This window comes from Copadichromis virginalis, linkage group LG18, assembly GCF_057382275.1.
Source record: "Copadichromis virginalis isolate Kocher_CV1m ecotype Utaka linkage group LG18, C_Virginalis_male_GT1.1, whole genome shotgun sequence".
Taxonomy (NCBI): domain Eukaryota; kingdom Metazoa; phylum Chordata; class Actinopteri; order Cichliformes; family Cichlidae; genus Copadichromis; species Copadichromis virginalis.
In genome coordinates, this window is record NC_140635.1 from 8515583 (window position 1) to 8532000 (window position 16418).

The following is a 16418-nucleotide window of genomic DNA, read 5'->3' on the forward strand; positions in this document are numbered from 1 at the left end:
TCATTTCTTTATATTTTGAATTTAAGGGGACAGATTTTCTTGTAATCTTTAAAATTGGTGCTGGGCAATAGTTCTCCAGATTTTCTAAATGTCTTCAGAAACCACAGGAGTGTGGGGGTTTTTTTTTGTGTGTGTGTGTGTGTGTGGATTCAAATTGGACTCAGGATACAGAAGTTCATTGTGTTGATAAAGGATACTTAAACATGCAGACTGGAGAAGCTGACCACCAAAGATCTGATTGGTTAACAATCTGCTCTACCTCCTGAGCCATAGTCAAGAAAAGTCACTCTTACAGTGGGTAGCTAAACATAAATGACAATGACTATTTTAGCATGGTGATATTAGCATATAGCTAAAAAACAAAACAAAACCTGAGAACAATTATCTTTGACTGAAACATCCAGAAATATTTAAGTTCTGATAAACTGGACGGGACTGCACAACACACTTCAGCCACCTCTCTCCCTCTCTTATTTTCTCTCTGCCCCCTCCTCCTCCTCCTCGCTTACCTCGCGCTTGAGGAGATCTCTCTTGTAGCTGGAGAGGAGAGGTCGACCGTCTCTCCTCCAGCAGCCGCCGGGCTTCTCTGCAGCCTCCTGCCGCTTCATCATGGATCTGGGGACTAAAAGAGTCGCTTGGATTATCGCTCACGTCGCCCTGCTTCTCTCCATCTCTTACGGGACAACCGGAGAAGGTGAGCCGGCTGTGCGCGTCTTACTTTTCCCGGAGGATATGCGGGGAGTGCGGGCAGCGCAGACCGCACAGAGCAGTGTTTAATTTCTTTTTGGAAAATCAGAGTTTCTTGTCTCTGTACTGTGTGCAAATGTGTTGAGTCTGTTGTTTGGTGAACTTGTTGTGATGATGAGGAAAATGTGGTGCTGCTCTGAGAATTGGCGCGCCTCTGTTGCGCATCACTGTACCGAAGTGGTTCGCTGTAGTAAGAGTGATCAGATCTCCTCTTGTTTACTAAAACTCTATCAGCATCAAAATTACACACATAAAGTGAAGTCGACCTTATTTACAATGCAGATTTTCACCTTTCCGACTTTTAAATATTTAATCCTCACATTTTATTCATGGTAAAATATTTCCTCTTAGGGAGCTTGGCCACGAAAACGAGGACGGTGTTGCTCTGGAGAGGTATCAACATATGTATTTTAATCTAAGCTGAAGACGGCAGTTAATTTGCTTTGCATGCTCTAAAAGCACATTGTTACTTCATAGTTAATTTGGTGTTCAGTACACCGTGACGATCATCCTGGAACTGAGCCACGTCTGTTCGTACACACACGCACATCTGACAGGAGTCAGGTGTGGGAGAGAGAAAAATGTGGAACGCAGATCGGAGAGACAATTTGATTCCGCAACTTCTTTATCTAACTGAGCAGTTATTTTATAGCTCAGGTCATCTGTAAACGTGGAGGCAGGTCTGAGATCGTCCACATTTCGCTGGAGTTAACGAAAAAAGAGGAAAATGGAGACGAATTGATGTGAATCTTTATGTGTAATAAGCCATTGCAATTTTTAACTGAAACAGATGTAAAAGTTCTCTCCGTGGTTTTATTCTCCTTTTCCACACTTCCCTGATATGAGACCAGATGCTCTATTTGTTCATTCTTTTCATGTCTTCTTCTTCATTCTCTTCCTTGACTTTTCTTAGCTGAAGAACCAACACCATCGTCTTTGTCCATTTTCAGTATTTCATTCTTGCAGTCTGCATCCTTGTAGCCCTCTCTGTGACACTTTGTGACACATCTTTATGATAATGTGGCACATTACCATAAAAGTGACAAAGGAAGCAATCTGCACCATTATTTGTGGTTCTGCTGCAGTTTGATGGAAAGATGGTCAGGTGAAAGACAGTAAAGAGAGTGAGTTGCAGACAGATTCTTTCTTTCTTCTGTAGCTGGATGGATGAGGGGGCGCAGGTGATGTCAAGTTATCAGATCCACTATACACTACAGCTTCACCAAAATAGCTTAATTTCCTCAGCTGTTCCGCCGTATCATATCCTTTCTGCTCCTTTTCCTCCCGCTGCGCCTCTCTTCTCTTGCTTAAATGCACTCATGTCTCTGCTCATTTCTGTTCTCTCTCTCTCTTTGTCTCTCTGTTTGCTGTCAGCTTCGTCTCTATACAGCAGATTTCCTTTTTTCGTCTTCTCGCTCCGCTTCTCTCTATAATGCCATCTTGTTGTGCTCCCCATTACCTGGGTCTTTGCTCTGCAGCTGCATCTGAATAGAACGGCTGCTTGTATCGTGTCACTTCCTTCCTCTTTTGATTTCCCCACCTGCTTATTTTGTCAGTGTCATGGCCACATCACTTTATTTTGCTCACTATTTGTACTCTTTCTCCTGACACACTCCTTTTTTGGGTCATTTCTGAAAACTCATTCCGTGTGCTTTTGTTCCTCCCACTACCATTTCTCTCATGTTGTAAAAAAAAAAAAAGCCTTTTTACAGCATTTCACTTATCAGTAGATAGAAATATATCAATTTTCTGTTGGTCCAGCTTTAAATTGTTTTGGCCCCTCTTTCTCTGCCTGTCTCTCTCTGTTTGTGTCGCACAGCCTGACCCAGCAGCACACTCATCATGCATGGACCATAAACCACAGCAGCGTAATAAGTTAAGACTGCAGGGGCGGAGGGGGGAGAGAGAACACCAGCTGCAGGTTTTAGACTTAGCCTTATATCTACATCTCCACCACCCCTGGAGATGGTTCACTGTTCATTATGGCTGAGGTACTAAATGACAACAAAGTAGAAATACATATTTTAACAGCCACAGATGGTGCTCCAATGACTTGTTAGCCGGAGGAGTGGAGCGCTGGGTTTTGTGTGATGAGATTCAAGAAAGTGAGTGTGTGAGTGAAACAGCAGGGCCGCAAAGTCACTGCGCATTTAATCACCTTTTGATATCAACAGCGTGACAGAGTTCTGTGTATTTTGAAAAACCTTGTTTATGAAAGTAGAGCAGTGAAGGGCAGGTCGGTGCAGTCTCAGCAGAGACCAAACGTATTACTAAAAGGTTTCATTCAAATCACAAAATCTGTCTCGCATAACAACATCAGGCGCTGAAACTTCTTCATTACTTTTGATTTCTTATGATTCCAAACCAATAAATTGATTCTTGGTACCAAAATTGTTTTTAAAAATATTTTTTATATTTTCCCTATATTGGCTTCTCTTCATTCACTTGCTGTCAAATCTAGAATTGAATTGAGAATTCTGCTCCTTACATTTAAGGTCTCGAATAATCAGGCCCCATCTTATCTTAAAGAACTCATACTACCATATCATCCCAACAGAGCACTTCGCTCTCAGACTGCAGGGTTACTTGTGCTTCCCAGGATATTTAAAAGTAGCATGGAAGTCAGCTTTCAGGCCTCTTTTGTGAAACCAGCTCCCAGCTTGGATTCGGAAGATAGGCACCCTCTCTACTTTTAAGATTAGGCTTCAAACTTTCCTTTGCGACAAAGCTTATAGTTATGGCTGGATCAGGTGACCCTGAATCTACCCTAAGTTATGCTGCAATAGACCTAGGCTGCTTGGGGCTTCCGATGGTGCACTGAGCATTTCTCCTTTTCTGACCTCTTTTCACTCACCATGTGTTTATACATCGCTCTGCACTTAATTATGAGTAATTATTCATCTCTGGCTCTCTACCGCAGCATGTCTTTTGTCCTGTCTCCCTCCCCTCACCCCCAGCCGGTCACGGCAGATGGCCGCCGCTCCCTGAGCCCTGTTCTGTCAGAAGTTTCTTCCTGTTAAAAGGGAGTTTTTCCTTCTCACTATCGCCATAGTGCTTGCTCAAATGGGGTCGTCTGATTGTTGGGGGTTCTCTGTATTGTTGTAGGGTCTTGAGCTTACAATATTAAGTGCCTTGAGGTGACTGTTGTTATTTGATGCTATATAAATAAAATTAGATTGAATTGAATCAAATCTCGAAGGTAAACAACTGAAACACGATTACTTTTAATCATATCTGGATGAGTCTGTGAGGTACTTAGATAAATTTGAGCTGTAGTCCCTGATTAACTGACACAATAACTGCAAACAATTTCCACAGCTGTTTCTACAGCTGTCTTTTATTCTGTCATTTGACAGTTTTTCTTCTTTTACCTTCTTCCTTCAGAACTTGCCACAGCAGATCATCTGCCTCCACCTCACCCGGTCCCTTACATTTTTCTCTGTCACATCAGCCTTCTGCATATTGTTGTGGAAGTTTTCCATTTAAATAAAGCCTGCAGACGAGCAGTGAGCGGTAGCTAACATTCTTTAATCCAAACACACAAAGAACAGAAAACCAAGCTTGTGGAGAGCCTGCATGACTGCGGGGCAGACGTTCAGCAGAGTCTCTCTGAGCCTAGCATGGCTCTCAGTTAAATACCTTCTTCAGGAACAAAAGGCTGTTTCACACTCCCTTGCTACCTACCAGAGTCCTCAAAGAGACAAAAGACTCTTCCTGTGGAGCTGTCTGCTTCCCCCAACTTCCTTACTACACCCCCACCATTTGTCTTAATGTATGAGTATGAGACTTGTTTAAATCCAGTGGCACCAAGGCGTTATACAATAAAATAATGTGATTAATACAGAAGTAAAAGAAATTCCTATACAATCCCACCCTTTGATTCTTAAATCAAGAATCACATTAATACCAGAATTTCTTTCCTGACATTCTGTATATCATATCAACATTATTGTACACTTAAAGGAGTTTCACACTGTGTATCCTCACTTCACTGTTCTCCCACCACCCTTTGTTCATCTTTAATCTTCCCCACAATCTAAGCTCTCACATGCAAATGGAAACAACAATGATCCAGAGGAAAGGTCTTCTCCAGAGTGTCAAAGTACTTTGCATGGCAAAGTGAAACTGCATTAGGTGGTCATTCTCATTCTCAGTCACGGTCATGGCTCCTGGTGTCTGTGCCATTTACAGAGTCATAATTCCAACACTGATCTCCCTCTGCGCTCTCACTTTTGGAGCTTGGCACGCTCTCTCCATCCCTTGATTTCTGTTCCAACGCCACGGACGATTTAAGGCAGAGCACGTCGTACACCTTAGTTGTCTTCCTCAACGTCAACATCGAAACTCTTTCATTTTATTTTAAGATTTTGCTGTTCAAAATCTCCTCGTGACAATCCTTTGGAAGCCCAGTGGTGCAGCCCAGTTGTGCAGCCCACTGTCGTTTGTCAGCTGTCCTGGAGATGGTCCCTGCTTCTCACTGGTCCTCTTGAAGCCTTCTCTCCTGGTCATGGTCTACATTTGCACCTCAGTCAATCCTTCCATATCCCTCATGTCACGGTCTCTGCAATTTAAAAATGAAAACTTCCCCAGAAAACCCTCTTTTGCCCTATGTCAGGTTATCACAATTAGACATGCACAATAAAGTTGTGCACTGTCTCTTAAAAATTCCCAGGGCTTCTCCCCTGGAGTAGTTTCACTTCAAGCCCTGTCGTAAAAAAAAACATTAGCCAGCGGTGTGTCCTGCTGTAAATCATGTGATTAGATCCCACGATTAACCCTCTGCGGTGGAAAAAGTGATGTAGATGTTAGCGCAACACATCTGTATGCACACTTTCTCACAGTGACCTCTGCACTGTAAACAATACAAGGTCATGAATAACACACTGCTGGTAAATTCACAAAGACACAGAAAGTGGCAATTAAAAGGTTAAGTCAGCACGGCCCAAAAGCTCATGCAACCTGTTGCTGTCATCTTTCTGCTCCTGTAAAAAGAAACATACATACATCCACCCTTTGGTCACTCGGGGTGGAGGTGCAATCTTGCATACTGATGTCAAGTCAGTCAAGCATTTGTCAGTCCAGTCAGTCCCCGTTTTTTATTTGCTGACAGTAGAACCTCTCGTGACGCAATAAGTTTCTACTGCCAGCAATGACGTCATTTCAAAAAAGAAAAAAAAGAATTTAGACTGGATTACCTCGCTGAATCCTTTTTGACAGGGACTTGTTTTTTTGATTGTCCCAAATAAGTGGCTTTCTCCCGAGCCCATTTTAATTTTGGAGAAGCTCACTTGCGATTGTTCAACATGTTGTGTAGCGCTTTCGATCCCGATATTGCAGGCCTGCTTGAAAAAGAGAAAATTGCCAAACAAAAAATCTCAGTGCACTGTTAAAAATCAAAAAATATGAAGGCCTCTTTTTAGAAGTTGTCTAAGCATACTCTCTTAGAATGATAGATCAAAACTGGCAGGTTCAAAGTGGTACCAAAAAAAAAATGCATCAGTAAATCCCCAAAACATTCATCCACCAGTCACACCTCACACAACAGCAATATTCTATTAGATAATGAGTTTTGTTTTCCCCCATGTACCCAGATGTGTGTCACGATAAGACCTCCCTCACACATCAGAAACAAGAAACTCAAGAATCTATTAGTCTCCACTCATCTGACCCTCCTGCATCATTCTGTTTGACCCCTGCTATGATTCAATCATCCTTCCCCAAAAATAATACTAGTTCACTAGTCTATGTATCACTTCTTAACCTACTGAGTGAACCGGACAAGATGATGGTCACAGAAACGCATGCTTAAAATACTGTTTGATCTTCATGAGCTTCATTGCATGTGTGTTTGTGTTAGTACGATTAATGCATTTTTCTGTTTGTGTAATTTTTGTGTACCTCTCCTCTTTGCGGTGCTCCAGACACTTTTCAATTCTCCACGCAAGGCAGTCGTTTTTTCTTCCCAGTTTCCTAAACCCAAATTTTTACCATCTGTTATCTCCAGTGCCAGTGGCTTTTGAGAAACTCACAATACTAAAAAAATGTCATCATGTTTTTGGAATTGTTCTCTTCAGTTTAGTTTCCATCAATGGCCAGGTGACAATTAATGCTATTTTTGGCACTTGTTTATGTCAAAGCAGTAGACAGCAGGTTTATCAGAGTGGTGAAATTGAAACAAAACAGCAAAATTGTTGTTTATTAGTCACTGTTTGAGTTTTCGTCTTTCCTTGCAAATATTTTATTTATAACAAATATCGAGCCAAGCAATAATGTGAGTTTGTTATCAAGAGAGTTTCTCATTCTGTGAGTGAACTTGAACTGCAGTTGGCACAATTGCCCTTGCTCTATTTTGCAGCCTTGTTTGGGTCAACATACTGTAGTGGCCCATGAATGAACTCCACCTCCTGCAGGTTGGAGTTAGAGTGGCCCTTGAATTTGCTGCAAACTACTGTCAGCTATTTTGACCAAAGTGGCTGAAAAACGCTGTAAAAAAGAGATTCCCAATCCCACAATTATACATGTCCTTGAATAACATTATCGATAACAGAGTAGGTACTCTGGCACGGACCACTCTGTTTATCTCTTTGATCTAATTGTACCCTTAGAAAGTTTTCATGTTTCACTTTGTTCAGTTTTATTTTGTGTGTCCTTAAGCACAATGTAGGAAGTATGGCACAGCCCTGAATATATTTCTAGATTAATTAGAGGCTTGTTTAATTAATTTTGATGTTTTATTGGGACATAATAACTTGCCAGTGTTTGAAAAAACCCTCAGATTTCCTGGAATATTGCTTTTTGTGGATAACAGTTTTTTATCAGAGCAAAGCTTTGGTACATGTGAGATATATCCGGTTTGGTTATTTAATTACATGGTGCGTCTGTTACTGTTAGCAGCTGTGAACGACACAACTAAACAGTGTTGTACCCATATCCAAAGATTTATTAGCAGCTTGCCAAAGGACAAACCAACTGAGGAATGTATACAACTGTATTAAACTCTGTTATTGATTCGCTGGCCTTGATTTCCCCATGGCTGTTGTGTACTAATAATGAAACACAAAAGCCTGTATTATTCAAAGCTGGGTGTGGTTTCAGCAGATGCAGTACAAGCCATCTCTAATTAGTGAATAAATTCCACTGGACACTGTTCAGTGTCTAATGTCCTGTCAACCAAAAGCAGTTATTATAAGGATCAGGTTCAAAATTCATTTCCCCTCTTCTGTCTGTGTTTACTCCCCCCTGATGTTTATGTCCATGTTGCTCTGCAAACCCAGGCAAACTACTTAAGTAGTTTATTTTCTGATGGGATTCATTACTCATAAAAATCGAAAAAAAAGTTGGTTTTCAAACATCTGGTAAACATATTTCAATTCAAGCACGGATATTTAACCTTAACAAGGAGCTTGGTGGTTCTGTGTGGTGTTCTCCCTGGGTACTCTGGTTTCCATCTACCCCAAAGACATGGCTGGTGTTGGATTAATTGGTCTATCTAAATTAGCTGTAGTGTGAATGTGTCTCTGACACGGTTTGACTGCATAGCACTGTAACAGAACTATAATGTAGAAGCATGAAATTTGTGATATTTAACTTACCTGGAAAGTGATGTGTAAGACTAAGGGGGCTGAAGGGCGTTTTCCCTTTAGACATCTATACAACTTGACTTTTTGTCTTATACCTAATGAAGTGCCTTGTTACCTAAATCTAACAAACAGCCACATGGAAGAACTATAACCCAGTTCAATAAACATGACTCATTATATGAAAGTTTTGATCAGTTTGCAAACTGCTTTGAGTCTACTACAACAGTTACAAAAGCATAATTTTAGAGTCTGAGACATTTCTACACAAACACACTCATAACAACCTTTTTATCATCTAGTGCTGTGCGCTGAACAGGTTGCAGACCCAAATGGAAAGTTTGAGAAGCCAGGTGTGAACTCACATAATAGCTTTAATGCTGCAGCTTCAAAAACACATAATATAAATTAAAGGGACCACTAGGTGAGGCGAGGAAGTAAATGACATGAGTCATAGGAAGCACTGGTCAGCACAGGAAAGCTGGAAGACACAACTGAACAGGAAACACGAGCTAACATAGAGCAGAACAGGAAGACTAGATAGGGGAACATGGAAAGACAATAGGACAAAGATAAGATGGGGACGCAAAGGAACACATAAGGAAGTAAATCAGGATTAATGAGACAGGGGAGGCAAAACTCAATACCAAGCACAAGACCATCAAAATTAATCAGGAAATTACTAAACACAGAATCAAAGACAGGCGAAAATTAGACAAGGCATGAGAACACAAGGGAAGAATGACAGGTCAAAGAAGGAATACGAAACAATCTTAACTGATAAAAAAAAAAAAAAAACACAAATGAGAAAACTAAGCAACATAGAGAAAACAAGAACAAGACACTGAGGAATAACACCTAACTCGGCACAAGGGATTGCAAGACAAAAACACAAATGGAGCTAGACCAGACATGGGAACAAAAGGAATTCAAGGAACACAAAATAAACTAAAGCCCAGAAGTAAACTAGGTGTGAAACAAACCTTTAGACTATTAATAAACAGAGAAACTAAGAAATGCAAAGTTTAAACAAAACTCAAAACACCCAGGGATTGTAACACTTTTGCATGTTTCCATTCTGAAAAAGAGATCAATTTATCCGTTGCACTTCCTGGAAATTCTTCTTCATCCAAACTACGACTGAAATAAAGCAACCAAGATATTCAGATTTTAATTCTTGCTTTGGCTCATTTCAGAAATTATACAACTATAGAAGACATAAAGTTTACCTTCCACAGAATGGCAACCAAACTAAACATCTTGAGTAAAGTCGCTGGTGTGCCCTTTAAAGACAGTTTCAATCTGCTATTTCCTGTGATGACCATGGTGTAGTCCATCTGGTTGATGAGTGTTTCAGTGAGTAGGTGCATATAATAATTTATGCATGTTTCTCTTCTCGGGGTAGGTTTAAATTAATTATATTGGCCCGAGGTGTTTTAAGCAAACATGAGGTTAAGGTTTATGTAAGCACATTAATATGAAGATGTAGCTGCCTGAAGTGAAGGAGACACTTCTGACCTCCTGCTAAATGCACTAATGTTTCTCCTAGGATAAGAGGACACTCCCTGCCTTTGCTTCCTCGAGCCGAGGCTTAAGATTACGGTGTATTCACGGTCTAAATGCTTGCTAAATGGCTGCTTAAGTGCAGAATTAGTTAGAAAGCAGAGTATATAATAAACCTTAAAATTCTTCAATATGTATTTATACAACCGGATTAGAGGGTGAATATGTAGATGCGAGCTGGGCTGTTTGGAATATTATACAACAGACTCAAACTCGTACAAAATGATTGAATGAGCAAGGTGAACAAATGAAAGAAAGCAAACAGCTTTCCAAGAAGGAAGAGAACAGCTAAAAATATAAGTAATGATTTTAAAGGCTATCTAAATCTACTGTCAAAGTTGATTCCCTGTAAATGGATTTGGACTGCCATCTAAGAGCCACAACCAGAGGGGGAAAAAAACAGCCCATGGCTTTCTCAGTCCAGTAGCCCAAGTTGTCCTTCAGCCTTTTATTCCCTAGAGAGTCCCCCCTATTGTTCATCATTCATCTAATAATTGTCCATGACTTCACTCCACAAGTCATTCGTTTCAGTGCCATGGGCAAGGTCTGGCTGAATCTGTTTATCACAGTAAATTGAAAGGCAATATCGTATTTACTGAGGGTTTCTGATGTTTTGTTCTTTCTTCACTATAGCTACCATCTTTCAGTTAATGTAAATTTTTTTTTTAAAAAATAGCATGATTATTGATAATAAACAAAATCTTAATATGTGCTTATTTACTGAGCGTTAGATAATTTATCTGGTACTACATCTTAGACTTGCTGCAGATTGGTCACTTGTAATTCAATTCAATTTTATTTACACAGCGCCAAATCACAACAACAGTCACCTCAAGGCGCTTTATATTATAAGATAGACCCCACAATAAAACATACAGAGAAAATCCCAACAATCATATGACCCGCTATGAACAAGCACTTTGGCAACAGTGGGAAAGACAAACTCCTTTTTTACAGGAAGAAACCTCCGGCAGAACCAGGCTCAGGGACCCCGACCGTTGGGGTGAGAGAAGGATGGCAGGACAAAAGACATGTGGGGTAAATGTGTCACGTTTGGTCACATTTTATTAAATAAGGCTTTAAAATAGTGACTGAGGACATAACATTGTACAAACTTTCGAAAAATGAGTTGGATTAAACAAAGTATGTGCCTTTCCGTGCTAAATTAATTTCTTTATAAATAGGGAACTAAAATGTAACTGTAACTCCAAAACATTCAACATGATACTTTTGTTAAAACACTAGAATTAAATCCAAAGGTCTTCATTTAGTCACATTCTGGCTGTTGGATTCTACGCATTAATTTGCTGTGGTGGTGTGTAGAGGCAAAATAATGAAAGTCGGGTCACTGTCCAAATACTCATGGACAAGTTGGTCCCATTTGACTGTGGGTCTTATCATTTTAGGCAGTGTAACATTATGAATGGAAACATATTGTAGCTTGTAGTCACAGCTGGGAGTTGTAAACATAATTGCACTCTTTCTCATCTCTGGACTTTCAGCTCTGGATCATGTAGGTGGTGTGGGAACAGTGGGAAGAAATATGGAGTCAGCTTTCGATCAATAGATGGGTCAGCTATGATAACACACACCCTATTATTTATTAACGTGACACTATCTTTCTTAGCCGCCTCTGAAATAGTTTTTTCTTATCTAGTCAGTCATTAATCATATTACTCATCATCCACACATGAAAGACTGATGATTGCTCTCACTTTCCCAGCTATCATCTTCAGGTATGTTCCCAGTCTTGTGCTTGCCTTCTACTTCTCAGTCTCATCAGTCTTTCTCGAGGTATTTATCTCCCCGCAGAGCTGATTTAGAGCCACTGGAGTGTGCTCTATAATCATAGCCTAATGACAGATAATCTCAAGAACACTAAATGACTTTAATCCTAGCCTAATGACAGATAATACCACCACACTCCTACTTTACGTGTGTGTGTGCGCGCGCTCATTTGCATTTTTCCTTGGCGTTTCAGCGATGGTGACTCACTGGTTTCTCTGTGTCCTCAAGGAGAGAAGTTTTCAACCTGAAGCTGTTATTAGTTGTCAGTTTACTTTCTGCCTGCTGAGAGAAGGAAAGGTGTCCTCTCCTGTCGTAGCTTCAAAGTCAGTTTGAAAAGCTATTTGGGAGTCAGACGTTTTGTCATGTGAAGCAGACTCCTGGGAAAGTGGAGGTAATGTTCATTCATATTCAATCTGGTCGTGAATCTTTTTTTTCTTCTTACCACCTGCTGCCATTCTGTGCATTGATCATGCTAAACTGAGGTAGACACCAAAAAGAGTCTATTATGCTTTAGTTATCTTGGCAGTAGTTTTTGCTAATTACATCAAATTAAAGACAGCATGGTGTGGTAATTTATGCAGATAAGTACTCAGATATTGAATGCTGATTGGTAGATTAAATTAAAGTTTTTCAAAAAAAAGGGGGGTCATTTAGGCTGTGGAGGCTCTAGGGGAATATTAGGGAGTTGTAAATGTAAAAGTATACCGTATCGCTTTCAGTATTAATACGATAATGAAAATGCAGAGGATGGTGCTGACTCAGCAGCATATTTCAGGTGTGTCGCAGTCTTGACTCAAGGGAATTTACTGCTTCTCAATGAGCTGCTTATTTGCACAGAGAAGAACATAAACATAGGAATATTGAAAAAAGTGGCTGAGAATAAAACCTTGTCATGGATTCTTAATGGTCATTTATGTAAATTTGTGCAATATAGAGTCATGAATGGGGTATGATGGAGTCAAGGTTACAGAGGAAGCGAGAAACCACCAGCCATGAATCTGGATTTAATATCATAAGAACCAGTAAGTGAGGACCTGACAGAGGATTAAAGTGCAGTCATTTGACATTAGGACATGGTGGATGGGTTTATTTTTTATTCCAAGGCCACCCATAAGAAGAAACCTGGCTCCCAAAAACAATGAAACCATTTATCTTGTGAGGTAATCATCATCCCAGAGAACTTGTTGTCACTTTAATAGTCTTCTGGAAGTGCTACTTCTACTGAGGTCTGTCCTTCTGCCACGGCGGTGCAGACGTTTTCTCTTCATTCTTTCGCTTTGGTTTTCGCTGTCAGGTAACTTTTCATAAAGCTTTGAAAATGTTTGCATACGTTTAAAAAAAGCATGTAAATATGCATGTAAAAACACAGACCTAAATGCAAGCATGACCAACAGTATAACCAACGTGCATTGGTGATGCTTAGAGTAACAACAATACAACCATACTATTAAATAATAGCCTACATCTACAGTTATTTCCAAAATCTTGTGCCACTCTTCATTTTTTTTATATTTTGCTCCCAAGGAGCCAGACTTTCTCGTCATTTTATTAAGTGGCCTTAAGCAATACTTCTCCCACATTATCCAGGAATTTTTTTTGTGCTTTTACACTAATTTTTATTTTTATTTTTTGTTTTCAGAGGAATTGTTTTTCTTGTTAAGCCACTTAACACTGACCTATGAAACATTCAAGAATCAGAAAGGCCAGGGATGAAGCAGAGAACCACTGTATACATAAAACAGACATCTTGGCAAAGAACCAGTTTTAGATATCTTTAGGAACTTTGTTGCAAGAGCACAATATTTGTATTTTTGCACAAAAAAGGTGATTCCCAAAGAGCTTTTGCATATGTCAGCACTGTGTTCAGTGTGTCCTTGAAAAATTTGGGGAAACTGGACAAGATGAGAACAAAAGAAGAAGTAGCCGGCGTACAAAACTACCTGCAGCAGATGAACAGCAGCTGAACCCAGCTCAGGTCCTGTGTCAGCAAAGACTGGACACAGGACCTTAGATGTATGTGGTCCTTCAGTTGATCCATCTACTATTTGCCAAAGCCTCAATAAAAATGGTCTCGGTGGAAGGTTTGCTATTAAAAAGCCAAGGAATGGAAACAGTGTGAAAAGGCTTTTAAGGCCAAATGTGACTCAGTGTGAATTAATTATTGTTATATTCCTAGAAATTAATACTTACAAAACTTGAAAACTATAAATGTCCTTATGGGCCCAATAATAAGAATGCATAAAATAAATTTGTCTCGTGTACTAGAGTAACAACATATACAGAAGCTTCTCTAGACATTTCAAAGTATTGTTTTCTGATTAGTTATTGTCATCATTTATGTTAACCCTCCACTACTAGCAAGCTGGAAAATGAACAACTACTCTGTGACAGTTGTGTCATTGCCTTTACCCTTACTTGAGCCCAGTAGAAAAATGATGAAAAACTGGCTCAACATCGAGTCGCAGAAGGAGACAGGTGGTGTCACTGAGCTCTGGAGACACAGACCGCTATGAGAATTATTAATGTCACATTTTCATGTCTTTCCCTTTGCAGAACAGGTTTCACCTTGAATTCCAGCGTGTTGGTCTGTTAAAATGGTACTTATGACTTCTGCATTATTCTCCACTTTTGCAAGGCTAATTAGCGAATGTGTGTTCAGCGTCATTACATATAGTAACTTCATGCCTCACGCTCCTAATTCGCCCTCGTTACAAAAATAGATGCTGATCACAGCTTAATGCTGCCACTGCTGTGTATTTTTTATGAAGTCAGTACTGCATGACCACAGCTCTGCAGCCTGCTCCTCTGATATTCTGCAGCGACTGCTGATGAGAAGAAGCACGGCCAGTCAGTTTGTATTAGAGAGGAGGACAGAGCTGAGTCAGTGGCCATTAAAGACAGAAGGGTGAGGCTGAATTTCAACACAATAAGACAGCGGTAAATTAGAACTAAGCACTTTGAGGTGAAACAGAAGAGGACAAAATGAAGAGATGGGTAGTGAGAAAGAGGAGGAATGAGAAGTGGGGAGAGCTGTATAAAGTGTGGAAGGATAAACTTTAGGGGTCAGAGTCTGCAGGCTGTCTGGCTGGAGTATTCCCTCTGTGTTTCTCACAACTGCAGTGACATTTTCCTCTGCCTTTCCCATTTTATCCCTCACTGATTTTGCTGTATGTGTGTATGTGTCACCATCTGCTCTCTGGATGCACCCCCTCACTTCAATAAGATGAGCTGACTTGACTTCAGGAGACGAAGGAGGAGGAGGACAATGACAGGGAGGATAGCAGCAGTTATGACAGAAACTAAGGAATGAGGGTCAAGATATGTAGAAAAGGGGAGAAGAGCAAGGAAAAAGGGGAAAAAATAAGTATAACGTCAGTTGGGAAGTAGGAGGGTCAAGAGAGGTGAAGTAAAGAACACAGAGGTGAAAAAGAAGACATTGGTAGAATGAGAGGATAGCTTTGTTCAGACCTTAGTACATTCCTGTCTCTCTGTAGTCATATTGTCAAATGGCTCTATAATTTAATCCCCTGCTGGCTTTTAGTAGAGTGTGCCTGGGTTTTCATGTTCAGCTCTTTGTTTTTGCAGACCCCTGCAACTTTGTGTGCGTTTGCCAAGACTGCACTGGTATAAATATTAATGCCTGGGCATAAAAAAATAGATCCAGCCATATAAGAAATCTGAAGACTGAACCGATTTCAGACTGAGAATATTACTGTTTCTTTCTGTATCTTCTTTCTAATTAAGTCACCAAAGAATACTGCATTTCAAGTAAAGACCAGGTTGTGCTTCAGTAGAAGGTAGTTAATGGTTTCTCCCTTCACTGCCTCTTCGGGATCTAGTTAGCTTCACATTCTGGGCTAGTCTACTCAAAGTATTATAATACCCCAAGCTTAGCGTTAGCAACCTATTCAACACATGTCAAGTAACACTTTTGGGGCGACCACCTTCAAGTGCTTCTGGACAGCTTACCTGATCTTAATAAATATAACTTTAATAGAATATGATATTTATAATACAATTTATTTCTAAATATAACCAACAGAAGAGGTGAATGATGGATGAATCCAGAGTTTCTGCAAGTGTATTACAAACCCTAGGACCACCAGGCTGTTAATGAGGGTTGTTTTCTATTAACACAGCCTTGTGAAGTAGGTCTGTAGACAACCTATTACAGGGGTGGCTGTAGCTCAGGTGGCAGAGCAGGTCAGCCACTAATCAGAAGGTCGATGGTTCGATCCCAGGCTGCCTCCTGACTGCATGCCAAATATCCTTGGGCAAGATACTAACCCCATGTTTGCCTAGTGGTGGTGGTCAGAGGGCCCGGTGGCGCCAGTGTCCGGCAGCCTCACCTCTGTCAGTGCGCCCCAGGGCAGCTGTGGCTACAATGTAGCTTGCCATCGCCTGTGTGTGAATGGGTGAATGACTGAATGTAGTGTGAAGCGCTTTGTAACATTTTGAAATACCGAAATGCCTCAAACTTGCAGCATGTTAAGCCAATTTTAAAAGTAGCTTGGCCACATTGACGTCAGATATCAGCTAGGCTTCCTCGTGACTTACAAAACTGCCTACGATTAAGCCAGACTCACTGACAGATGTTTTTTGACTATAGCCATAACATTCACAAATGTGATAGTCACACAAGAGAAAACAGTGGTTAGAGCCTGTGACATTAACAAAATTACTGCAAACATGTGCAATGAACTTGCAGTCTTGTTGCCTTTGAAATGTTTGCTTTGCAGATGG

General features: G+C 40.4%; 1 protein-coding gene across 1 annotated transcript in view; it reads left to right on the top strand.

The window, feature by feature from the left end:
* Positions 1–517: 517 nt before the first annotated feature.
* Positions 518–16418, top strand: part of LOC146687198 (contactin-associated protein-like 4) — a 136006-nt gene continuing 120105 nt past the window's right edge. Inside the window, exon 1 of the mRNA XM_085440317.1 lies at positions 518–694. Within this exon, the coding sequence (XP_085296443.1) occupies positions 610–694 (85 nt within the window). The 5' untranslated portion in view covers positions 518–609. The remainder of the gene's footprint in view (positions 695–16418) is intronic.